This window comes from Octopus bimaculoides, chromosome 5 (genome assembly GCF_046866305.1).
Source record: "Octopus bimaculoides isolate indiv1 chromosome 5, ASM4686630v1, whole genome shotgun sequence".
NCBI lineage: Eukaryota > Metazoa > Mollusca > Cephalopoda > Octopoda > Octopodidae > Octopus > Octopus bimaculoides.
In genome coordinates, this window is record NC_142932.1 from 55,822,019 (window position 1) to 55,849,366 (window position 27,348).

At 36.8% G+C, this 27,348-nt stretch overlaps 1 protein-coding gene across 6 annotated transcripts in view; it reads right to left on the reverse strand.

Moving 5' to 3' along the window:
* The window catches only part of LOC106876214 (vacuolar protein-sorting-associated protein 36), a 41,335-nt gene that overhangs the window by 10,584 nt on the left and 3,403 nt on the right, over positions 1 to 27,348 (reverse strand). For 4 of the 6 annotated variants that reach the window (XM_014924674.3, XM_014924676.3, XM_089352290.1 and 1 more), the window contains 9 exons: positions 22,659 to 22,727; positions 17,879 to 17,949; positions 15,474 to 15,588; positions 12,876 to 12,950; positions 9,933 to 10,055; positions 8,059 to 8,133; positions 7,235 to 7,369; positions 5,146 to 5,211; positions 2,331 to 2,395 (listed from right to left, as the gene is read on the reverse strand). In XM_014924674.3, coding sequence (XP_014780160.1) covers positions 2,331 to 2,395; positions 5,146 to 5,211; positions 7,235 to 7,369; positions 8,059 to 8,133; positions 9,933 to 10,055; positions 12,876 to 12,950; positions 15,474 to 15,588; positions 17,879 to 17,949; positions 22,659 to 22,727 — 794 coding nt within the window. Of the gene's footprint in view, positions 1 to 2,330; positions 2,396 to 5,145; positions 5,212 to 7,234; positions 7,370 to 8,058; positions 8,134 to 9,932; positions 10,056 to 12,875; positions 12,951 to 15,473; positions 15,589 to 17,878; positions 17,950 to 22,658; positions 22,728 to 24,452; positions 24,578 to 25,248; positions 25,400 to 27,348 lie in introns of those variants that run through there. The other 2 variants (XM_014924673.3, XM_089352291.1) reach the window with 2 other exon arrangements.

Below are 27,348 nucleotides of genomic sequence, written 5' to 3' on the forward strand. Positions count from 1 at the left end.
TGTCAGATATATCATGGCATATATATTAGCCGATACTCAAAAGGGTAAGTGTCGTGGATTTTAGTAGCATCCAATGATCACTGGAGAGTTTGCCGAAAATCAGGGTTTTTATAACTACTCATACACGAATCATAGAACTGTAACCCCGTGAACAACTTCTTCAACGAAGTTCATAATTCGTATATGGGCAGTAATTTTTAACCAATGAGAAATCAATAATTTCTCATGTTCGGGCAAACGAACTTACGTTCTCTCTCCGCCTCTTATGAGTTTGCTACACTTGTGTCAGTCATTTGACTGCAGCATTGCTGGAGCACCGCCTTTAGTCGAGCAAATCGACCCCAGGAGTTATTCTTTGGAAGCCTAGTACTTATTCTATCTGTCTCTTTTGCCGAACCGCGAAGTTACAGGGACGTAAACACACCAGCATCGGTTGTCAAGCGATGTTGGGGAGACAAACACAGGCACACAAACATATACACACACGCACATATATATATATATACATATATACGACAGGCTTCTTTCAGTTTCCGTCTACCAAATCCACTCACAAGGCTTTGGTCGGCCCAAGGCTATAGTAGAAGACACTTGCCCAAGGTGCCACGCAGTGGGACTGAACCCGGAACCATGTGGTTGGTAAGCAAGCTACTTACCACACAGCCACTCCTACGCCATGATAAACTGATAATTTCAAAATTTTTTGTAACAGTCACAAATTATGCAAACCATCAGCACAAAATAGCAACAGAACTTTTCTCAAATCATACTCTACAGCCTTAAAAAGAGAAAGGACAGATTAGATGATGTGGTCCTAGACAGACTAAACCTGAAGAAAATGAGAGAACAATCATGGCTTCAACACCTTTGATCATAGATCTGCTCAATCAGCCAATTTGGAAAGCAACAACAACAGCAAAAACAATGATATAAATCATTAGGCACAAGGCAAGAAATTTTTTGGAGTGAGTGGAGAAGAATGTTCTGTTATACCAACCCCAGTACTTGTACTTTATTTTATCAACCCTGGGAAAATGAAATATAAAGTTAACTGATATAAAGCTCTACTGATTTAGATACCAGCCAATAGGGAAAGACCTACCAGTCCTGACTATCCAGTATTTTCGATTATCTAAGACTATATTATTCAACGTATCCCCCTTTTTTTAATATAGTAGGCTTTCTCATTGGTGTTGTTGCTTAGCATCAAGTCAACTCCAATTAAGCAGATCTCTGATCAGAGGCATGCCAACCATGATCATATCATCTTTTTAGAAGGAATTTGGGACTACATTATCTAATGTGTCCCTCACATATGAAGACAATGTGGTATGATTTGAGGGAAATTTTGCTCTATTTCAAGCAGGTTGAGAGCCCACATAAACACAGACAATACACCAGGTATCTGTTTAGAAGTAAAGATTCCTAGTTTGAATCCAACCTGAAAATGTCCACAACCAGGCGTAAAACACCAGATGATTGCAGATTGCATATTATAAATATACACCTTCAAGCTGTTTTTACAGGCTTAGTAAAGCAGAAAGTAAGTGCCATGACCTTTGTAGGCTCCTTCACTGATGACATTGAGACAGTTGAGGTTCAGCTTAAATATCACTTTGACTTAAATGAGGCAAAGCAACAGGGAGAGACATTGGAACCATAAAGTCAGCAGTGTGACAATTAGATAAAAGAGAGGAATTTTAATATTGCCTACCACCTCTAGAAATGGTGACAAGAGAATCCTTCATTATATGATCTAGCGTCTCACTTGTAGGAACCCACACTTCCCAATTCAAGTTTTGTGTGTGTGTGTGTGATCATCGTCGTTAAATGTCCATTTTCCATGCATTCATGGGTAGGACAGTGCATGGGTACTATTATTATCATTATTATTCATGATTATTTCAACTTTTCTAATATTTTTGAAATCATCTAAACAAGTGGCTAGGGTAGGTGATGACAAATAACTGAAACTATTGGTGATCTGCTATGCTTGAGAAGAAATAGTAGTTGTGGCCAGTGCCTGTGAAATGTAAAAAGCACCCATGCTGGTGACATGGTAAAGACACCTGGTGCACTCTGTGGAGTGATTAGCATTAAGAAGGGCATCTAGCTGTAGAAACCAAGCCAAAATAGACTGGAATCTGCTGCAGCTCTCTGGTTTACCAGCTCCAGTCAAACCATCTAACCTATGCCAGCATGGAAAACAGACACTAAATGATGATGATGATGATGATGAAAACAATAATATTCCCAGAAAATTTCTTAACAGAAATCACGATGAGAATGCTTGAGCTATGAAAAGAAAACAATAACAACAGTTGGCTGACCTGATATCTAGATCAGAGGATTCCATGATTTCGCAAGCGTGTAGCAAATCTTCAGGTGATAACAACTGAAACAAACCAAAAAATTGTAAACCAATAGATAAAATGTCAGAAACATAATGAAAGATATAAAGAGAATTTACAAACAGCCTCTATATGGTCATTTGGCCTGTTAACAATAACCCTTTTCATTGGTCTGTTACAAGACATAAGCAACAACATGGTTAGACAGCAAGTTTTTGACGGTCAATGTCAGGGATCTGTGTTCCATTCCCAAATAAATGTACTTTGTTTTAGCTTCTTGTATTCTGGGTATCAGCAATTGACATCTCTCATTTGTAATGTCTTCTTCACATTCATGCATTTAAAGCAGTGTTTCTCAACCATTTATTTTACGTACAGACCCATTTGGTTCCTATTTTACTCTACTGACCTGCCGTAACTATTTGATATATATATGAAAAACATCCTACTGTATTTTTATAATTGAATATTTTAAAGAATTGTATAAGAAAATTAGAACATTTTGTGTATTGTAGAAGTATAAGCAATTTATTGTACATAAGTTTTAATGACAAAATCTTATATGGACCCTCAAGGGCCATATGGATCCCAGTTGAGAACCACTGATTAGGAAATACTATATCCTTAGCATAAAATCCTGATTAGATTGAAAGCTATGTGCACATACACTGAACTGCAAAAGAAACATGATTTTTTTTCAAATGTCATTTTTATGTGGTAAATTCTGAAAATTTATTTCAGGGATGTAAGAGTAAATATTTCAAGACATACCAGTTTATGGCTGAGAACCCAAATTGCAGGTAACTTTTCAACTTTCTCTGAATTGAGATGCCAAAATGCAGCTATGTTGAATACCATGGGTGGCAGTCGCAAACAACTGTCATGGAAACCTTGTGGAGGTTATGGGTATAAAAAACAACTTGACCCACGTTCCTGGCATTCATAATTTGGACGCATCAAGTATGACCCAATTGTCAGTAGCACAGAGAGAACAAGCTTTCGACAGATTGCAAGCAGGGTAGCATGCCCTGGTTGTTGCGAAAGCTTACAATGTCCATGTGCACCATCTATTACCTGCAACAGCAATACAACACCACCAACAGCACTGCAGACTGTGCCCGCAGAGGATGCCCCCGGGTGACCACACCCAGGCAGGATCACGTCATTCACCTGCAACACCTTTGTGATTGCTTTAGACTGGCCAGCATAACAGTTCATGAGACCATTGGCACTGGACAATGACCCATCAGTGATGACATGGTATGATATCGACTGGCTGCCAACAACCTGTGTTGCTGTCGTCCTGCTTGAGGGCCTGTCCTCACCGCCTGCCACTGTCAGGCACAACTACAGTGGGTTACACAGCACTGATATTGGTGGCATCAACAATGAAGGTCGATAGTCTTCTCTGACAATAGCTGGTACTGTGTTTCCACCTCAGATGGCAGAGTGAAGGTATTGTGTAGGAGGGAACACTACAGAGACACATGCGTCATGGAGAGAGACATGTGGGGTGGCCAAAGCATCATGGTTTGGGGTGCTATAGGCCTGAATCAGAGAAATGGGCCCCATGTTTTCCAAAATGTTGGTGCTGGCAGAGGGAAGGGCATCACAGCGCAGCGCTACGTTGACCAGATCCTAAGACCTCACATCATGCCCTTCTTCACATGTTACCATAGCCACGTGTTCCAGCAGGACAATGCTCCCTCCCACACGGTCAGGGTCACCATGGACTTCCTGCATCAGCACAACATCAGAACCATGCCATGGCCAGCTCTCAGCCCGGATTTGAATCCAACTGAACACCTGTAGGATGAAATCCAGTGACGGCTGAATCAGGTGATCACAAAGCCAACAACTCGTGTAGAACTGGACGCAGCTTTCATCAGGGTGTGGGCACAGGTGCCAATGGATTTTGTGAACCACCTCATGCACTCCATGTACTGATGGTGTATGGCCATTTTGAACACCCAGGGAGGGCATACACAGTATTGAAAATGTCACGCCTGACAATCTCAATGTGCTGGATCTGCCCACATGACAACAACCCATAGACTGTGGTCAAAGTGCATCCAAGAAATTGACTTTATCAGATGTATCAAAATTTATCTCTGACATAATGAAATTAAAACATATTTCAAAATCACACATGTCTCACATATCTGTTGCGGTTCAGTGTCATCATCATCATCGTTTAACGACCTCCACCTTCCATGCTAGCATGGGTTGGACCATTTGACTGAGGACTGGTGAAACCGGATGGCAACACCAGGCTCCAATCTGATTTGGCAGAGTTTCTACAGCTGGATGCCCTTCATAACGCCAACCACTCAGAGAGTGTAGTGGGTGCTTTTACGTGTCACCCGCACGAAGGCCAGTCAGGCGGTACTGGCAATGGCCACGCTCAAAATGGTGTATTTTATGTGCCACCCGCACAAGAGCCAGTCCAGGGCACTATTAAAACAAAAACAAAACCAACACACTTAGCTTGAGTTACTACAATTCCATAAGTTCTCTGGCTCCAGAGATATTTTACAATGAAATTTTCATAGTATATGATGGACAATGCATATTATCTTGGTTTCTTGTCTTCATTCTTTTCCTCTTGAAGTAGAAATGGAACTATCTGAGATATTTTGTGAGAGGAAGCACCAGTAGTTTGATGATTATGTCTTTCTGATGACAGGTAACAATAGAAATTGCATCACTGATTTAACTCACTGAAAGCTTACTTGGTAATCAATCAACATTTACATAATTATTAAGTTGAAAATTATACTAAGTTCAATATTACCTCCATTCCACGAGCTCTGTTAACTCGGCAGTAGACATCAGTGAGTGTCATCATTCCACCACATTCCTGGAATCATAAAATTGGTAATGAGTTCTTGCAAATTAAGTATCTATAAAAGCAGTAAAGTGTTCTTCATAGTAGGTGATTAGACCTCACTTTCAATACATAGAGTGGATAAGAGATAAACTTGCTCTTAGATAGAAAGACAAGTGGCCTTTGAATAAAACATTAAATAGTATGGTATCTATTTCACCTACAGCACATATATTTATGTGTGCACTAACATATTTAGTATATCTTCACCATAATCATCATATCATTTTATATCCATGTTCCATACTGGCATGGCTAAGATGGTTTCACAGGAGCTGATGAGTCCAAGGACTACATCATGCTCCAGTGTTTGCTTTGGTATAGTTTCTACTGCTAGATGCCCTTTCTAATGCCAACCATGTCACTGCATGTACTGGATGCTTTTTTTGTGCCACCAGTACTACTAAAATTGCCATGCAGCTTGCAAGACAATGAAACTCTGAGAGCATGGCTTCACACAAGGAAATGATGGGTATGAGGAAAGGGGTAGAACATGTTTCAAACAGTAAAGAAGCTACAAAGCTACTCACATTTTAGAAGGGAAGGTGGAAGTGATCAAGTGAAGTTGGAAAGAGATAAAAATAGAAGTGAGCGGAACAGAGAAACCAGGAGGGAAGGCGGGTGAAAGTTGCAAGAGTGTATGAGATAGTGAGAGGCAGAGAATGGGTAAGGGGAAGTAGGCAATAACTGTAAAGATTGGATAAGGTTGAAAGGTGGGTATAGTGAATGGTGAATAAAGGTTTGGAAATGGCCAATGATGCATGAGCTGGGTGAGTAGAAGTCAATGGAGAAAAAGGGTTGGGGTTAGTAGTAGAATACCAATGATGATACAGTAAACAGGAGAAGGCTGAAAGAGAGAGCAGGTCGTAGGAAAGTGTGGGAGGGGGAGGTTGATCAAAAAACAATTTTAACTAATTAAAATGCAAGAAAGAGAACAGTGAGGAGACCATAGTGTAGACTGATTAAAAATTAGATGAAACATGCTGTGGGAAGAGAATCTGAATTCTAAGTACACTGACAAATCCATGCATGTTTCACTCATACTAGACTTCCTCAGCTAAGTAATCAGGCAATTTAAAATACTAACATTGGAAATTTTTCTGTCATATATTAGAACTCATGGTAAATAAGCTGGACTGGGTTTATATCCATGGTCCATGGGCTGGATAGTTGAATACTGTATCCAAAAAGGATAATTTTGCTTCTGTTTCTATGTAAATTTACAAATGTGATTGAGGCATTAAATAGATGTCCCTACTATTTTACACATTGCATTCTATTTTGAATAACTCTATCGCAGGAAACAGGATGCCATATAATAAGTGACTTAAGGGAGATATGGCTGCTCTTTCTAGCATGTTTAGCAACTGCATAGAGGCTCCCGTGTAAGGGTGTTGAAAGTACTGATAGTGGATGGTAAATATAGTTGACACAAAAGAAAAGCAGAAAAAACTCCAACAGAAGTGATAAGATCATGTTAGATCTCACCTAACAAGATGACACACCAAGGTTGAGAGGAGGAGTGGAGTTATACTCTAACTAGAATGAAGAGTGCAGTGTGCAGATTCTTTGCAGACTCTCAGACTGATGAGAATTAAGCACTTGACGCTCAGATTGACAATTTGCAGGATATATATCAACAAGGAAAGATTTCCAACAGATTGCAGTTGTAGAAAACAGCAGTTACCAACCTGGACAATAGTATTAGCAAGGTTAAAACTCTAAAAGATTCTAATTTAAAATGTAAAATTATACAGCTACATATAATTGCAGGTTAGTTAATAAAATTAGCTTACTGAGTAGACAAATATTTCAAAAATCTGTGAGAAAATTAATTTGAATAAAAGGCGTTTTTGGTAATGAAAATGTCAGGAACCACTACTCTGGAGGAAGTGTTTAGTCTGAAACCTGGAATGTAGAGTGGTTTCACAGCTATGCTGGGTTGGCATGAGGTGAACATTAATAAAACAGTTGTTAATATCAAATTTGAACATACAGCAATTGGCTTTTTCAAGATGTCATTAAGTTGCTGTGCCAACTGGAGATAATAACGGTCACCAGTTCCATGTGTCTCTCTGGTGACAGGATTTGGTATACCCATACTCAGTAAATAGGACTTGAAGCGAATAGTCTGAAAGTAATCATAAAATAAAGAACACAAATAATGTAACTGAAAAATCAAACCAAATTATGAATACAAAAAGTTATCATGAAATTGATAAATAAGAAATTGTTTTATAAAATTGCAATGTTTTAAATTTTGGAGAATTCAAGAAACAAGAAATTTGAGATGTTCATATATGAACATTGAAAATAATTTTTAAAATGACACAAAATATGGTGATGAATTAGGCCAGAAGAACACCTCTATCACCATCATTGAGCTTTGATCAAGTAGACCTATCAATCAAACATATTCCTGTCATGGCCATTTCATCTCATTGCCAAACACAGTATATTTAGAATTATATTATCCCAAGTATCCTTCCTTTACTGAGATGGGGTATAGTTTGAGAGAAATTTGGCTGGTATTTCTAGCAGATTGAATACCTACATAGAAGCACCTTCAATGTTTTGCAGTCAGTGGCAGTTTACAGACCTTCAAATAGCTGACACACTGCCATTGCCGAGGCAGCATGTACTGCAGCACCACCAAGTGTGTGAGAGTAGCACTTGTAGAATGTTTAAACTGGATCAGAGATAGTTTTTTTTTTTTGACCAAATACTACTGCTGCAGTAACATATATAAACAACAGGACCTTAGACAACAACACTAAAATAGGTGTGTATGTGTTTGTAAAACATGAATATTTAACTTACCTCATCTTCAGTTACATCTTGTTTTTCTTTGATCTTATTGGCAATCATATTCGATATAAGCACCATCTCTTTGGCCTGCAGATTGAAAAAACCCAGACATGTTAAGATCTGTAATAATGTATTTTTACAACAATGATAACTGTGGAGTGATGGAGGGGATAAGATAACAATAGATATTAAATAAGGATTATAGATTGATGATACATTTTAATTAATCAGTCGTATACTTAACTATTAAACAGAGGTTCCTGTACAGTTTAAGCCAGGATGGTTTAAACTAGTGGTTCTCAACTGTTTTTTTATCTATGGAACCCTCTGTTTACTATTTTATTCTAGTGGACTCCATAGTCATTTGTTGTTTAAAAACTAGTTTTAAAGAAACTTCTTTCAAAATTCCTATTTTGTTTTTCACACATTAACTTGCATAGTAAGAACTAAGTAAAATGTTAGAGAAAAAAACTTAGATATTTCTTGCAATACATACATTTACATAATTTACAACTTTTCAAGGACCTTCAAAATACTACTGTGGATCTCCAGTTTACTATTTTGCTAGTGTGGTGCCCCAAAAACCTTATATGGACCCTCAGGGTCCATATGGAACCTAGTTGAGAACAACTGGTTTAAACAAACTAATTAACTAAACAACGTACATTAAATTCATATACATTCCAGTCTATCTTTTATTAACAACTCAGAGGCATGAAGGCTGCTACTGAAATCCCTCAATGTTACTTATGTAGCAAACTCATAAGAGGCGGAGAGAGAACGTAAGTTCGTTTGCCCGAAGATGAGAAATTATTGATTTCTCATTGGTTGAAAATTACTGTCCATATACGAATTCTGAACTTCGTTGAAGAAGTTTATCACATGGATTCGTGTAGGGACAGTAATTTTCAACCAATGAGAAATCCATAAATTCTCAGGTTCAGGCAAACGAACTTACGTTCCCTCTCTGCCTCTTATGAGTTTGCTACACTTATAAGTTCAGTAAACCACCATTATCTCTTACTAAAAATGAAGTAAAGCAACTAACTTAAATTTGTTAATTTGATTGGTTCTTGTAAGAAATTAGAATGTAAACAACAAATATTAAGCTAATTAATTAATATTAAGACTACACAAGGTGGTAAGCTGGTAGAACCATTCGCATGCCAGACAAAATGCTTAGCGACATTTTGTCCATCTTTACGTTCTGAGTTCAAATGCCATCAACGTCCACTTTACCTTTCATCCTTTTGGAGATTGATAAAATAAGTACCAGTTGAGCACTGGAGTTAATTGACTTACCCTTTCCCCAAAATTGCTGGCCTTGTGCCGAAATTTGAAACCAATATTAAGACTACACACTCAAGTCAAAAATCTAAGAAAATCATAAGAATAGAATGACAACAGCTAAGAACATTAATTGGATGAAAGTGTGATGAGCTACTGAAGATTATATACAGGGTGTCCACAAAGTCTGGCTACATGGAGTAAATAAAATCATAACATAAACAATTAAATATAAGAAATTATTATTTCTTAAAGTATGTGTTAATCCCCATGTACCCAGACTTTGTGGACACCCTGTATATATATCCAATATGTTAGAGAACAACAAACAAAAGCAAAAACTACACATTTGGTGCAATTTTTCAGGTGTAAATGAAGCTGAAGAGCCAAGAATATCAAACTTCTAATATTGGTATCAATATTAGAGAAAGAAGCTTTGATTTTAATTTTTGGAAGTAATGTTTCACAAAATGATTCATGACCAAGTTTTTTTTTTATTTGTTTGCCTAAGCCCTTTAAAGCAGAGCTCCAGCATGGCTGCAGTACAATGAATTAAACAAGTAAAAGATAAAAGGGGAACATTTTCAGAGAAAGATTACTTTTTCAATCAAATTACTCAAATCTTCAAAAGCTTGTGAGATGTTTTTATCTGTGTCCTCTCGTTTCTTTTGGATAGCTCTTTCTATGCCAATGATGCCAGGACGGTGCCGTGGAGAAGTTACCTGCAAAACAAATTGTTTCTTGTATGAAAATCATTAAATAAATCATAGATATTTCATTCCTCTAATGACTTTACATCCGTTTTATATTTTTACAGATGGAATGTAGGCATTAAAATTTAGTGGAAATAAAGTATTGCTTAAAACAAAGAAAAAAAAAAGAATTGTGGATGACAATAGTTGATAAGGTACTGGACAACCAGTCAGTGGTTTAGGTTTGTGTACATGGTCAAGACTCTTATCTTTGAACAACTACTCCACCTAGCTCTATACTACTGCTGTTTAGGAAAAACATAGGAAAAACATAAACAAGTTGACTGATGATCAAGGTTACTCCAGCCCTAACCAACCTGTTATTTTTTTCATGTAGCTATCTAAGGTAACTTTTTCTTTTTAAGACAACAGCTATGGTGATTTGGTTGCTATTTCTAGCAAGCAGAACAACTATGCCATATAGAGGCTTCCTTGTTGGACCTAAGCAAGTACTGCTAATGGCACAAGTAGGAGTTGGTGTTATTGTTTAGCCCCAGGTCAACCCTGATCGAGAAGACCCGTAGTGAAAACTATTCACTGCATATTTTCAGTTATAATATACCTAGGACTACATTATCCAATGTGTCCTTTCTACTTAAAAATGCTAAGGTGCACCTTAAGAGATATAGCTGCTTCACTACAGCAACAACAACATCAACAGCAATAATGTGGTCTCCGGTCAAATATGACTGAGCATCCAGGACTATTGAGTCCTCTTATAAGTAATTTCAACTACGTTATCTAATGCAGTTATGGGCAAGCTATTATTAGCCGTGGGTCTTAAGAGATATTGCTCAACATAAATCAAGTCACACGACTGAAACAAACATTGTATGCAGTACAAAGTAGACCTGACATTACACTAAGTAATTATAAAAATCTGGGTGAGAGAAAGAAAGAAAATTATTCAAACAAATAGAACCAAACTTGAGGTTCAGTTCCACAGTATGAAAACTTAGGCAGGTGTCTTCTACTATAGTCTTGGACCAACCAAAGTCTTGTGAGTGGATTTGGTAGACAGCAACTGAAAAAGCCCACCATGTGTGTGTGTGTGTGTGTACTTGTTCCCCACCAACAACTTGTATTGGTACATTTAGGACTCTGTGACTTAATGGTTCAGCAAAAGAGGCCAACAGAATAAGTAGTAAGCTTTAAAAAACAAAAAGCCCAGAAGTCAGTTTGTTTGACTGAAACGCTTCAGGTGGTGCCCCAGCATGGTTCAACTGCATCAATGTGACAGCATAAAATGTTAGTGTGGAAACTTACTGAAAGTTTCAGGGAAGGAATTAAACATGCCAACAATAACAATAACCAGTATTTATTCATTACCTCTGCCAAGGAAAGTTATGTTTTAATCGGCGTTATTTTGTCTATCTGTGTGCAAAATAACTCAAGTTGTGAACGGTATTTGATGAAACTTGCAGGAAAAGTTGGTAATGACACAAGGAACAGATGATGAAATTTTGGTAGTGATCCGGGAAGTTTTAAGGATTCTTGAAGAATTTTTCATTTGTTATATTTACTTTACATTAAGTATTAAAATGCTACGTTCTTTGATTATCATCATCATCATCGTTTAACGTCCGCTTTCCATGCTAGCATGGGTTGGACGATTTGACTGAGGACTGGTGAAACCGGATGGCAACACCAGGCTCCAGTCTGATTTGGCAGAGTTTCTACAGCTGGATGCCCTTCCTAACGCCAACCACTCAGAGAGTGTAGTGGGTGCTTTTACGTGTCACCCGCACGAAAACGGCCACGCTCGAAATGGTGTCTTTTATGTGCCACCCGCACAAGCCAGTCCAGGGGCACTGGCTGAAAACACGTCCATCGTTTCCATGTAACCTATGGTGGCGTTGCTGTTTCTAAAGTTTATTTTCGTTTCTATATTAGTAATTTTACTTGCGTATCTATCTTAAAATAAGCTTGGTGGAGGTATGCGCTCTCTGAGTGTTTTTCTAGTTTAAACATGGATTTTAAACCACCACACACAAACACACTTCTGATTTTCTATTATGCTTTTTAAAAACTGTTTACAGATATATGTTTTGAACATCAGAGATTCAGACTGTCTTTTTATATATTTTAATTAATTTGTCTTAATCAGACTTTGATTAGAGTTAGGACATTTACAGCAGCAATATATTTAGTTATATAAAAATATTTTCTTTGCACCTGATGCATTTAAATAGTTTGCATTTAGAAACATAAGACGTTTCACTTTTTAAAATTGAAAAGGTTTCATTTTATGAAGAATGAAAATTTAATTATATGCACAAAGAAATATAGTCATACACTTCGAATCTAAATATGTTTAAAATACAGATGCAGGTGTGGCTGCATGGTAAGAAGTTTGCTTCCCAACTACATGGTCCCAGGTTCAGTCCCACCTTGGGCAAATGTTTTCTGCAACAGCTTCAGGCTGACTGAAGCTTGGGAGTGGATTTGATAGATGGAAACTGAAAGAAGCCAGTTGTGTGTGTATGTGTGTTTGTTTCCCACTACCACTAGACAACCGGTGGTGGTGTGTTTACATCCCCGTAAGTTAGTGTTACAAGAAAAGTGACTGATAGAATAAGTATATATATATATATATATATATATATATATTGCTACCTTGCTACTACAACAACAATGAACTTAACAGAAGTCATGCAAGTCTAACTTAGTTTGATGTTTTCCTATCAAGATTCTTGTTCTGCAATAACTTTATACTCAGACACACAAAACATCTACTAAAACTCATTTTAATTTGAAATACAAGAAACATATTTTGGTTATTTCACTTACTGTGATTTGAGAAATTCCTAAAGAAGGTTTCTCAAATTTTCTTTCCTCAAGTTGTTCTTTGAAATATCTGAAGAACTGTTAAAAAAAAAACAAAGAAGAGTAATTAACTTATTTCGTATATCAAATAGTTTGGTCAGGAGGAAGGGTTACCATCAGTGACATTTATAAACCCACCAAGACAGTGACGCCAATGCATTTGATATTTTCTGATGATAATTGCAAGTCAACAATTGCAGGAAAAATGTAAGCAGGGAGGGGACTCTAGATGGCCAATATTTTAAAATGGAAAGATTGCATACAGTGCTAAGTAAGGGACTGAGTAAGATAGATAGATAGATTCAAGACAGGTGATGAGAAGAAGAGAGAATAGTAAATAGTATCATTGCTTGATAATAGATGCTGGTGTGTTTATGTCCCCGTAACTTAGTAGTTCAGCAAAAAAGTACAATAAATATTATTGGTTTCTTTTGCCAAACTGTTACTAGGCTTACAAAGTATAAGTACTGGGGTCAATTTCTTCGACTAAAACCCTTTAAAGTGGCGCTCCAGTATGGCTGCTGTCAAATAACTGAAACAAGTAAAAGAATAAAAGAATATGGTTCCAGGTTCAGTCCCACTGCATGGCACCTTGGGCAAGTGTCTTCTACTATAGCCTCAGGCCAACCAAAGCCTTGTGAGTAGATTTGGTAGATGGAAACTGAAGGAAGTCTATTGTGTGTGTGTGTATATATATATATATATATATATATATATATATATATATATATATATTATCTATATGTGTGAGTTTTTGTATCTGTGTTTGTACCCCACTGCCGCTTGACAACCGGTGATGGTTTGTTTATGTCCCCATAACTTAGCAATTCAGCTAAAGAGACTAACAGAATAAGTACTAGGCTTAAAAACAAGTACTGGGGTTGATTCGTTTGACTAAAAATTCAAGGCAGTGCCCCAGCATAATGAATGAAACAAGTAAAAGTATATTTAGTATCAAAGACATACAAGTTACACCTACATGCATAAATTTCTTTTATAGTAAACATTCTGCTCATTGATACCAAAATGTCATAACAGTGAACCACATAACTGTCACAGCAAACATTATGTTAGTTCACTGGCACTAGATTGTCGAGACAGTGAACCATATAGCTATTACATTCACTAACATTTGACTATCAAAAATTAAGAGCAGAGTACACAATTGGCAATGAGAACATTAACACATTTGAATGTATAATTCAGCCTATAACCTTTTTCCCTATCTTCTATGAAATTGAATTAACATAACAGCTGCTTATAACAGTCTAGTGTATCTGATAAATTTAACTAATTTATAAAATCAGTAATAGTAAAGCTTATGTTGTGTACATAATGATACATATAGATTTGGCTAAACTAGCAATATGACCATCCCCAAATACAACAATATATATATATATATATATATATATATATATATATATATATATATATATATATGTATATATATGTATATATTATCATCATCACTGTTTTAATATTCATGTGCCATGCTAGCATGGGTTGGACAGTTTGGTAAGATCCAATGGGTCCAAAGAGTGTATCATGCTGCAGTCTGCCTTGGCATGGGTTCTACAGATGGATGCCCTTCCTAATGCCAACAACTTTACAGTGTGCATTGGGTGCTTTTTTTCATGCCACTGGCACAATTGAGGTCACCATGTAGCTTGCAAGTCAACAAACCCAGGGAGGAGGATGCATCCGTTTGTTAGATAGCGGTTAAGGTAAGAGGGAAGAGGTTGGGATGGAGCAGGTTTATGTTGTAGAAGGGCTACAAGGCTATTCACATTTAGGGGAGAGAGAGAGAGATAGAGAGAGAGAGAAAGAATTAGAAGTGTCTCCAAGGAGACAGACAGTGGTGATGAGTTGTCCAGGTGGTACCTCAGGTAGCAAGTGTAGTAGTGGGTGGGGAGAATGGGGGTTTGCAAGAGTGTACAGAGGAAGAGATAAGGGAAGTGGGAGAGGAAGGTAGGCAACATTTGTAAAGATTGGGAAACAGTTGCGAGAAGTGGGGTACCCAAGTTGGGGAGGCTATAAGGGATGCTAGCAAATAGGGTAGTAATGATACTGTTGACAAGGGAGGGAGTGAAAAAATTTATCATTTATTCTATCACAAAAATAACAATAGCTGATTAGTCATTTTTAAATGATTAATTAAAAGATCTTTTAACAAGTAAAATGAAATAAAATCCAGAAAATATGAATAAAAATCTATTTAAATTTGAATTTATATTCTAGTTAGTTACTGACCAGGACAGGTTTGTAAATATGTGTTTATGTTTTATGCATTAATCTCCAAAATGTTCTCATTTTGTTTCTTATTAATTCACACGTCACATGTGGTTGGCATTAAGAAGGGCATCCAGCTGTAGAAACCAAACCAGAAAAGACTATGGAACTTGGTGTGGCCTCTGGCCTCACCAGTTTCTGTCAAGCCAGCATGGGAAACAGATGTTAAATATTGTTGTTGATGATGATGATGAAACTGATATATGAAATTTGAATGGTTTACATACACCATTAAGTTAGTAAAAAATTCATTTCTGCATAAAAGTTTACCTCTTTTTCACCGGACTCTCGAAATGAAAATCTGACATATGTAGATGAGCTTTGTGACATGGGACCTGACGGTTTGTTTGGCAACGGTTCATGAAGATGGGCCACTATTTTAGCACTGAAACAGACAATAAGGCAGTTATCACAACAGCAATTACAATGAATAAATAAAATATTACAGTTTCACTATATTCCCTACACTCTAGGTATTAGGAGATCAGTAACACTGAATTGAACCTGATACAAGTCAGAGACAACTTTTAGTTCTGCACACAGTTCCTCTGGTGCTGGTGGCACAACAAAATGTTCCTAGTTCACATTAGTGGTTGGCAATCATAACAGTGTTCAGTTATAAAAAAAACTTACACAACAACAACAAAGATTGAATATTTCATCAGTAGTATCAAATGATGAAGGAACATGAAAATGAAGTGACACTGTCCCGTTACAGACCTCCTATAGGTTTGTATGTAAGCATTGAAAAATGGATGGAAAACAATAATGATGATAATGATAACTGTCTAACAGTAGAATTAAAGCCAAAACTTCCATCCTGTGTTTAACTGTTTCAAACTCTGAGTTGGTTTTAAGGCATTCTCACTAAATTTGAATTCATACGGAGTCAGAAAATAAATAATTCAAACAAGAGCAGTTATATATTAAAAATATCTTTTTGTAAAATATCTGCAAACAAATATCGAATTTTCTAGCTTTAGCTGATTTATACAAAGAGCTAAAACTAGAAACATTGAGATCAACTAAAGCTGATTTAATACACTGGTATAGATCAGATAATGCTAGAAACATCCACAATGCCTAATCCATAAGCTTACAGATAAGGATATATTAATGAGAACTTTACAATATATTGCTTTAATTCATTCTACAAAGTAATAGTCTTCAAGCCACATTAAAACAATTTAAACCTGCTAACAAATAAACAAACAATAAAACATCATCATCATTTAGCATCCATTTTCCATACTGGCACAGGTTAAACAGTTTGACCGGAACTGGTAAGCTGGAGAGTTGCACCAGGTTCTAGTCTGTTTTGGCTTGGTTTCTATGGCTGGATGGCCTTCCTAATGCCAACCACTCTACAGAGTGTACCAGGTGCCTTTTACATGTCAATAACATGGATGCCATGTAAATTGGAACTAAGTTGGAACACTACAAGATATTTTATGCTATTCTATACACTTGCATCAGTTAGCTGATTTCAAAAATATGTATCGTTCTAAATATATCAAAAATATGCAGCACTCTAACTTTATATATTAATCCAACTTCACACAATTGAGATTAGGGAAATCTAGGAATAAAAACATTGATTCAACATGCTATAAATATTTACTGAACCATACTACTCATACAAACATTAAAATACAAATATGAATCTATTGTAACAGAAAAAGGAACTAAAATTCCATTGTTTTGTGTCACAAAATAAGATACATTGCTTGCTTCACTCTACCAAAAATTATTATGAAATAATTTCTAAAATAGAGAAGACAGATTATTTGAGAGAGATGATTAGCATTCCCTTTGACAAGGTTCTATGAGATTATCAGTTCCTTAAAACATAAATATATCTAGATCAAACTAGAAATGTTTCTGTTCCATTGCTAATGAAACTAAAATGACTACTTCTAGAAAGATCATTACAGGAAATAGCCTCACTTCATCAAACCTTATAAGACAGGTGTAAAATAAAATAATTATTCAACATTCTTACAGCAAATAATTCAAAGCCTTTTAAAACTACCTTTGATTATACATATGCCTCAATTGTGCCTCCCCCGCCAACTCCGCCTTGTGGAGTTGGCCTTAGGCACCTGACCACACACAGCACCCAAATTCTATTTCCAAGATCACCGCAAAACCACTTCCCTCCACTGCTCCATTGACTCAAATAGCCGGGACACAATCGCCAAGGACCACCAAAAGTGGCAGCTTGTCATCATTGAGGGAATGGACCAAATGGAAAATAACAGACACAAAGAATGACTTGTACTACATTGTCCTCTGCCAATCCTTCCCTGTGATAAATGCTCCCAGCTCTTCTATACTGCCTTTGGCCTCAACAGCCACTTCATACACCGGCACCCTTTGCACCCATCAGAATGAAGAGGCTCAATCACTCACTACAGATTAACTACTCGAATACAAGTGAATGTCAACAATAATTTTTCAGACTATTAACCGCACATTTTAAAAATGCATTTTTAAATATTTACATATGTTTTGATAGCTTTAATTCTTGATTATCACCAGGTGTGTTACTTCTTCTGGTATGCATATTTCCAAACTGGAGTTACACAAGGAATCTTTATTTCTAAACTAATTTACAGAATTTACAAAAAAAAATTAATCCAATTTTTAGTAAAATATTTCAAAAGTTGAGTTACCTTCGAGCAAATCTTGAAGGATGCTCTTCGATGTATACACATAAAGAAAGGGGTAAAGATAAGATATATTTCTGGAAGAAAAAAAAAGAAGACAAAAACAAATTTTAGAAAAAAACATTTGAAAACGTTCATTCATATATGTATATTTTATCATTTTTATCATTATTATTATTATTGTTATTATTATTATTATTAAGGCGGCAAGCTGGCAGAATCTTTAACACACTGGGTGAAATGCTTAACAGTATTTTGTCCATCTTTCTGTTCTGAGTCGACTTTGATTCCACTGAATACGACTTTGCCTTTCATCCTTTTGGAATTGATGAAATAAGTAATAGTTACACACTGGGGTCAATGTAATCAACTTACTCCCTCCTCCAAATTTCAGGCCTTGTTCCTATAGTAGAAAGGATTATTATTATTATTATTATTATTATTATTATTATTGTATGGTTTGGCCCACGTGGCTTAAAGATTCATAGGCTCATTACAGAAACCTAGCTCATTAGGTTCAGACAGCTGAATGAAGGGATATAGGAAGTCCAAGACGGCTGCTAGAAACTGAGCTGCTATTGATCAAAAGGGTCGATGTTGTTGGAAATAGTATTGAAATTTGAGCAACACCAAATCCATCAAAACAGAGATCCTAGTCTGAACTTCATACACCATGTGACTATGGAACTTAATTGACGTCAATAGCCAGCAATGGCACCGATGTGTGTGTGTGTGTAATGTTGTATGAATGCATGGATGTGTGTCTGATGCATATGCATGTGTATCTGCTATATGTGTGTGTGCATATAAGCTGGCATGTGGGTGAGGGCTGATGGCATCAGCTTGATGGTGCATATGTACATTTTCTAGGGTGGATGTGCTTATGGGTGCATGTGTGCATCAGCTGTGTGTGCACTTGTGTGCCAACCAAAGCCTTGTGAGTGGATTTGGTAAATGGAAACTGAAAAAAAGTCCATCGCACATAGATATCCATATCTATGTGCATATGTCATTGTATCTGTACTTGTCCTCCACCACCACTTAACAACTGGTGCAGTGTGTTTATGTCCCCATAACTTAATGGTTCAGTAAAAGAGACCAATAGAATAAGTACCAGGCTTAAGAAATAAGTACTGGGGTCAATTCATTTGTCTAAAAATTCTTTAAGGCAGTGCTCCCCTCCCCACCACATGGCCACAGTCTAACGACTGAAACAAGTAAAAGATATAACTGTATTTGCAAAGCTGCTGTTTGCAACATAACAAAAAGTTCTTAAAATTATGAAGGAAAAATTCTAATTTGAACACAGACTCTTCAAAGAGATTTGTGAAGATGTTTTGGTATCATAGGACTAGGTTCTTCCTGTTTATTACAGTTTTCTATATCATAGCAGCTGTCTGTGAGAGCATCTGTATAATGCCAACGTAGCTAAATCAGTAAAAAAATAGGAGAAAAAGTTCCAAACATGGTGGAAGAAGAGTTTTGGCTAGCAAGAAAATATACCGAACCCTACTCCCATCTAAGAGATAGCCAAGCTTGATATGCAAAGAAGAAGATTGTGTGTAGCTAATGTAAATTATGAATGCACTAAAGATTTAATGGGAGCACAGGCAGGCAGAGAAGAAAAATTGCATATGTAGCAGATGCCCAGGTTTAGCGAGCAGTAAGAACATCTATAAAATGAATACTTTCAAATGCTCAGACAAGTATTTTTATGTATGTGACCAAATTATAAATGGAGGTGTGTGTTATAAAAGTAAACTAACCAGAGTGAGAACAGTGTGTAAAAAGTTCAGAGAATTACTATCTTTGTAGATACAAAGACTTTTTCTCTCTGAGCAGAGTGTATAATATTTGTGTTTAATCCATGCCAGCATAGTAAACATGAACATTTAAAAGCAAAGATAACCATCATTGTTTCTAGATGAAGTCAACATGGTATCTAAATTGCAAATCAATCAAAGAAGTCTCAACATAGTTACTTAACCTGCTGAAAGTAATAACCAAATCCTTAAAATTATACCTTATTGTCTTCTCTCATTTCTCTCTCATTCTTGATTACTCTCTCTAACTTGGGTAATTATGTATCTCCTCTATAGCAACACACCTGTTTCTGTCCCTCTGTCACACTCTAACCTCTCATCACCTGGCACAAAGCCACCTTTTCCACCTCAAAAAATCTTTGTCTAACAAGTTACTTGGAGACCTCACTGGTGCTATGTATAAAGCATCCAGTCTACACTGTAAAGTGATTGGCACTAGGAAGAGCATTCAGTCATAAAAACTATGCCAAAACAGACACTTGCCAGTGCTGGTGCCATGTAAAAAGCACCCAGTCCACTCTATAAAGTGGCTGGCATTAAGAAGGGCATCCAGCCATAAAACCCATGTCAAAACAGACAGTGGATCTTGGTACAGTTTCTTGACTTTCCAGCTCTGATCAAACCATCCAACCCATGCCAGCATGCAAAACGGGCGTTAAATGATAATGATGATGGTGATGACCCTATTGCCTTAAAAGTAGAAGGAAACACTGGATAATGTGGACCCAGATATATTGTCAGATCAGAGTGGTCACATTTACAACATAAATTTCATTCCTGATAAAGACATGAAAGTCACATCAGCTCAACCATGTCCTTGGGGGAATTTGAGATTTCATTCTCTAGAGACATGCTAGATCTCAAAAACAAAGAAAAAAACATCTCTTACACCCCACCACTCACATAAACACACAAAGTAAAATGAAAAGTGGAATGGAAGTGATTTTTATGAGTAAAAACAGCAGAAGTGAATCTGAATCAGAGAACTATTTTCATAAGATTTAGAATATTTACTAAATTTCAAAGATTTGATGAATTTCTTCACTTATTGATATATCTAACCAGTGTTTAAAGGTAAAGTTAACTTCTCAAGTAATAACAACTCAGAAGGGCTGGTTTCCTGGTTTGTGACATATATATTCCCCACTTGGATGGAACGCTGATCCATCACAGGATTACTCATTTTTACCAGCTGAGTGAACTGGAGCAACCTGAAATGAAGTGCTTTTCTCAAGAACACAATGCACTGTCCGATCATGAGTCCAACACTCTAACAACTAAGTCACACACCTCCACTAACCAGTGTTTAGAAGGAATATAACTTGAACACTTTGAAGAATCTATGCTCAAATTAGAACTTTCCTTCATAATTTTAAGAACTTTTTGTTACGTTGCAAATAGAAGCTTAGCAAATACAGTTCATCCTTCTCCTCATCATCATCATTAAGCATCTGTTTTCCATGCTGGCATGCGTTAAACAGTATTTTGCTCCAGTCTATTTTGGTTTGGTTTCTATGACTGGATGCCCATCCTAACACTATTCACTCCACGGTGTACTGGATGCCTTTTACGTGTCACTTGCATGGGTGCCTTTCATATGTCACCAGTACTGGCCATGACCGTGATTTCACATAGCTTGATGTATCTTCTCAAACATAGCAAATCACCAGAAGTTTTGATCAGTTGTTATTGCCTCCATGAGCCTCAACATCTGAAGATCATATTTCACCATCTCATCCCATGTCTGAGTCTGTCTCTTCCACAGGTTCCCTCCACAGTCAGAGATTGGCACTTCTTTGTGCAGCTGTCCTCATCCACATGCCTTACATGATCATACCAGCATAGTATTCTCTCCAGCACACATCTGATGCCTCTTATACCCAGTTTTCCTCTTAAATCATTTACACTCTGTCATATGTGCACACTGACATTGCACATCCAGCAGAACATACTAGCTTCATTTCTTTCAAAACTTTTCATGTCCTCTGCAGTCACAGCTCACGTTTCACTGCCATGTAGCATGGATGCTTGCACACAGGGATTCTACAATCAGCCCTTCACTGAGGGAGAGGCTTTTTGTTACCAACGAAGGTAGAATCTCTTTGAACTTTGTCCAGCCTATTCTTATTCTAGCACTACACTCTGAGAGCATCCTCCTCCACTGTTGACTTGGTCAACTAGGTAACAGAAGCTGTCTACTAATTTCACTAAATTCTTCTGAATTCCCAGTTATTTTCAAAATTAAATGAGACAGATAGTCTGCATATTTTATTAGGAAATATGGTCAGAAAAAGGTTAAAATGAGTGACATTTGTATAAAAGGACCAAAAGTAATCTCCAGTGGGTTAGTTATCAAGGGATCAACATTATCAATATCTCTGTGTACTGACTTTATCATCTTGAATGTCTTCATTTCAAAACACACTATCTTTCCCCTAAATAACTTTGGTATTTTCCAAGTTCTTTGAAATGAAACTCGGCTTGCGAAGACTTATTGGGGCAAGCGAAAGCGAAACCGTCAATGGCACCTGTGCCCAGCATCGCCTTCCTGGCACTTGTGCCAGATGGCACGTGTAAAGACATTCGAGCGAGATCGTTGCCAGTGCCGCCAAACTGGCTCCTGTGCAGGTGGCACGTAAAATACACCATTTTGAGCGTGGCCGTTGCCAGTACCGCCTGACTGGCCTTCGTGCCGGTGGCACGCAAAAGCACCTACTACACTTTCGGTGTGGTTGGCGTTAGGAAGGGCATCCAGCTGTAGAAACTCTGCCAAATCAGATTGGAGCCTGGTGTAGCCATCTGGTTTCACCAGTCCTCAATCATATCATCGAACCCATGCTAGCATGGAAAGCGGACGTTAAACGACGATGATGATGATGTTTGCAAGTATGAGAGATGGAAAAGGAGATTATGCATATGTGTGCGTGCACATGTAAGAAATAAATAGCCATTGGAAAACATACATTGTTCTGAGCACCTCTCCAAATTAATCTGTGAGTTGTTAACATCAAAGTTCCACTTTCAAAAGGAGTCTAGAATAAAACAGAAAAGAATATTACAAACACTGTATAGTCATGTACTCTGTGAAGGAGTTCTTTTGCCATGTTAACATATCAAAGAGTTTCTGTAACAGACAATAATACTGTCATACAGAAATGTTACTTCAACATGAAACTTAGTCATAAAGCACCCAATGAAGGATCCTCTATGAGGGCACTCAACCTGCTAGAAAGAGCAGACAAATCTCCCTTAAATCACAGCAAACAACAAAATCAAACAACAAAAAAAAAAGAACAATGCACAACATAGATATACAAAAACAAAGGATTGTTATGATTATAGGTTTGTTCAACAGGAATGTTTTTAATCCCGATTTGCTCAATCAGGCTTGGTATTGGAGTTGGGACTAAATAATGAGTATCATCTTAATAAGAGTCGTAATATTTTACTGGTATTAAAAAAAAACACTCCGAAAGGAAGTAAACTCTACTACACATATTGAATTGTGCTAGACATGAATTCAGTCTCTCTCTTTCTCTCATATATACATACGTTTATGCACACATACACATATTTTTGAATGTACAAGAAAACAGTATTCAATATATATATATTGAGCTATATAAATATTTTCTTCTTTTCTTCGCTATATAAATATTTCTGGATCTATTTTAAAACGGGGGCCACATTTTTCATTAATGTTTTACGTAGTGTTTTTGGTACGGAAAGACTTTCAAACTTCGTATACTTATCTATTTTGTGTTATAGAACAGAAAAATATTTTTGTATTCGAATTTATTTCATGTAAAAAATTGTCTTATTTCGATAATTTCAACCAATCACTGACAAGTATTCAGTTGTTTACATTTACTCCTTTGGCTGATTAAGCGATGTAAAGCGTATTTAATCTCCATACCTTCGTTTTATTTGCTTTTTTCATTTTAAATTTGCTTTAACCCTAACCCCTAGCGTTAGGGCTAGGGTTAATTGTTTCAGAATCGTTTGTTTATGTAGTCGGCACTTAATGTATATCGGCTGAATGGACGTCAGTGATTGGTTGAAATTACAGAAATACAACTTTAACATGGAATAACTTATGGATTTCTTTTTTTTTAAAGAAGACTAAGAGAAAAAGATGTTTTATATGACACATTCTACCAGTGTTCCAAGTTTCAAAGTGTTTCGTTAATGAAAAGTGTGGCCCCCGTTTTAAAAAAGATCCATATTTCTAATTAAATATTTAATGCTCACTATATTAATTATACTAACACTAACTTTGTTTTATTGGATAGCGTTTGAGTAAAAAAAACTTCAGGATTTCCCCCCACCCCACTCCGAGACATGTCTCTTGGAGAACAATTCAATATATCCTTGGTTGTAGCTATCTCAAGCACGTTGATCAAAGCGGTGTTATTATTCAGTTCGGGCTAGCCTTGGTCAAGTTTTTCAGCCGCAACCATCACGATATTCTTTTAGGGTTAACACTATTGAATTTGTCATCTTTTCTAAAGATGGTAAGATATAATTTGGTTGAAATTTTGACAGTTCTAACACGTCAAACGATTACATAGAAGCTCCCGTGAAAAGTTATTCATATCTAGCAAAAGTTGTCATCGTTTAGTAGACGTACAATTAAAGCCTTAACACAATAATTGTCTAAATAGTCTCTACCGGACGACCCCTGCTGGTGTAAAGTGCATAACAGTATAAGCCGTATATAATTATCACAAACAACACAATCAAACGGTTATTGTTACCAAGACGAGTGGGTGGGAAACATGCCCAGGATATTGATAGTTATCAGCCAATTATTACTATCTAAAATGTTCTCCCAAAAGTGACCACAGTAAGCGGCTTCCATTTGAGTCTGACGAATCGCCTGTAAGCGCTGTATAGGTACGAAAGCAATGGTCACTGTCTGACCGGCCATAACTATCAACCATCGAAATGTGCGTGCGCATATATATATATGTGTGTGTGTGTGTGTGTGTGTAGTTGAAATTTACAAGAAAACAAAAGCCAGGTGTATTAGTTTGGCGCTCAAGAAAGTGAGAAAGTCTTATATATAGGCAACTCTTCGGTATCATTCACCCAGACAACCTCCCTCATGACAGATACAAAGGGTAATTGATGGCTGAAGCTCCCCAACTCTAGCTTGGTGTAGAGGTTTTGTGGGTAACAGGAAGTTGGTGGGGAAGTATACAGCGATAAATGTCAATAGAATCTTAACATCTTGTAACATCTATACTGTCTGACACAGCTGAAGGAAACGAAACGGTTAATGTTTACATCTTGCAACTATCGGAAGGTGACGAATTTTTTATGATCTGTAGTCGAAAATCAACCAAGGAAATATCTGCAGTGAAAGCTGTACGTAAAATACGTCTATTTTGTGGTACAAAAACATAAAAGAGCTCAGCCTAATCTTTTGTCTGACATGTACAGTATCTAAAAGTAAGTTTATTTCTGCGGAAGACGTATTACAAACGAGAAAGGCGGGGGAAAAGGCGATTACATAGGCATAAATATTGAATAAAAATAGAAATTACGTGCCTTCTCTTGACCATCATATAATGCTACTCCACTTCTTTGGAAGACGAATACTTCATCTTCAGCCAGCTGGCCGTCGCTCCACTCGAAACGATCCATGTAAACAACAAAACACTTCTCTAAAGTTTCTCTCTTCAAGAAGTTGTACTGAATCGTTTAGTCACCACTGGATGGAAGGGAAGTAACTCTAAACTCTAGCAGGCGAAACTAATGCTAATTAATATCCATGAGCAAAATCATGGGTGCGGTCGTTCAAGCCTGGTCAGCTTTCATCGAACTGGCCTTTTATGAAAAACCTTCTAGTCATGTCCATGACGCCTTTTTGTATTTCTAGGATGATGATATCCAATGTCCTCTTCTATTTTAAAAACTAGGGTGTGAGTTGAAAGAGATTTAGTTGTTATTTCTAGCAAATTAAGAGACCACTAGACATTTCTGCTTTGTCTCAGTTTAAGTGAGATTTAGGAGGACAAGAACATTTTCCCCGTTTAGGAACTTCTTAAAAGATCTGTTAAGACAAAATCAGAACTTAAGGCATGTAATTATTGCATCGTATATATGCTAATTAAATCTTAATTAATTAAGAAACTATATATATTAGCAATGTAATAAATCACTTTTAAAAGCTACTTTTCTTTTAAATTTATAGGTTAAACATAAATACATATATTATTGAAAATATTCGCAATAATAGAAATGTTTTGTAAATGACATAGCGAGTAAATATCCATTTTAAAGAGTCATCTCCCTTGATTTGTTCATTCGGCTGAACGAAGAAATACATAAATAGATTGTTGTACAGAGACATTCCGATCGTTTCCATTGCTTTCACCAACGTTCTTAAAGCCAGGAAAATTAGATTACAGTAACAGTTGATGCTAATGGGTCATTGTCTCATATCATTGCACCAAACAGCGGTAGCTTCTAAATGTGTTCAGTTCATGGTACTTTTTGGTTATCTCACCCCCATTAAAAAATTGCCATTAAAAAATTGGGTAATCTCCCCACTAAAAAATCGGGTTAATGTGGCATGAGATTGGATTAAAAGAGATCCTTTTGATTCAATACTTCAACACATTGTTGACGTTTAATCTCTTCAATAGGCATGGTATGGTTTGTTATAAAATTATTATCAGATTCAAAACGACATTTCATCTTTTCTCTTTTTATGTTTATTAATTTTTCCTTTTTTTTGTTTTATTGAGGGTTAAACATTTTTTTTTAGTTGAAGGTGATAACCAAAAGTACCGATATTACATATACATATACGTATATATATACATTTTTTATTTTATGAATGAGCTACTCCGCGTCGGTCACCGGAGTGATATTTGATCACTTTATAGAGTGTCGGTTTGGTGTCTGGAATGGGATAGCTTACCTCATGGGCAGGTAGAAGCTCTTTAACCTTGGTTGGTAATCTACCTAGGAGAATGAAATCTCCGAAATAAAAGCTGAGGTCTTGGAAGTTCCTGATTTTGTCAATTTTCATGTCACATTGGCGAAAGTCTTCTTAGTCCAATAGGTGGAGATAGTGCAGTGCAAGCTACACCCACTGAAAATTATTCCTCTGCACAGGTACTTCTTGTACTCCAAATCTTAGTAAAACCATTGAATTGGTTGGTTGGCAGAAACCTAAAAATGCACTTGTAACTTACTCTAAAATGTCTCAAACAGATTCAGTAAATGGTAAAAAAAAAATTTAAAAAAAGCTTGGGAACGTCAGGGGAACAGGTTTGGCTCGGTATGTGTTCCAATGTATCAAGGCCGGACCCGGTCGTCATCCTGCCACTGTGGTCAAACAATTTTCAAGAAAAAGTAAAAATAAACATCCTTTGAATTTCGGTTGTTGGAATGTGCGTACACTTGATGATAAATTCAACAAGAGGCCAGAAAGGTGGGCTGCACTTATTGCATGTGAGCTCAATAAATATCCCCTTGCGCTCCCTGAAACTCGTCTCTCTGGTGAGGATCAAGTAGATGAACCTACTTATGGATATACTATCTTTTGGAGAGACTTACCTAAAGGTCAGCGTAGAGCATCTGGTGTTGGGTTTGTTCTCAAGAATACATTAGTATCCTCCATTGCACAACTTCCAAGTG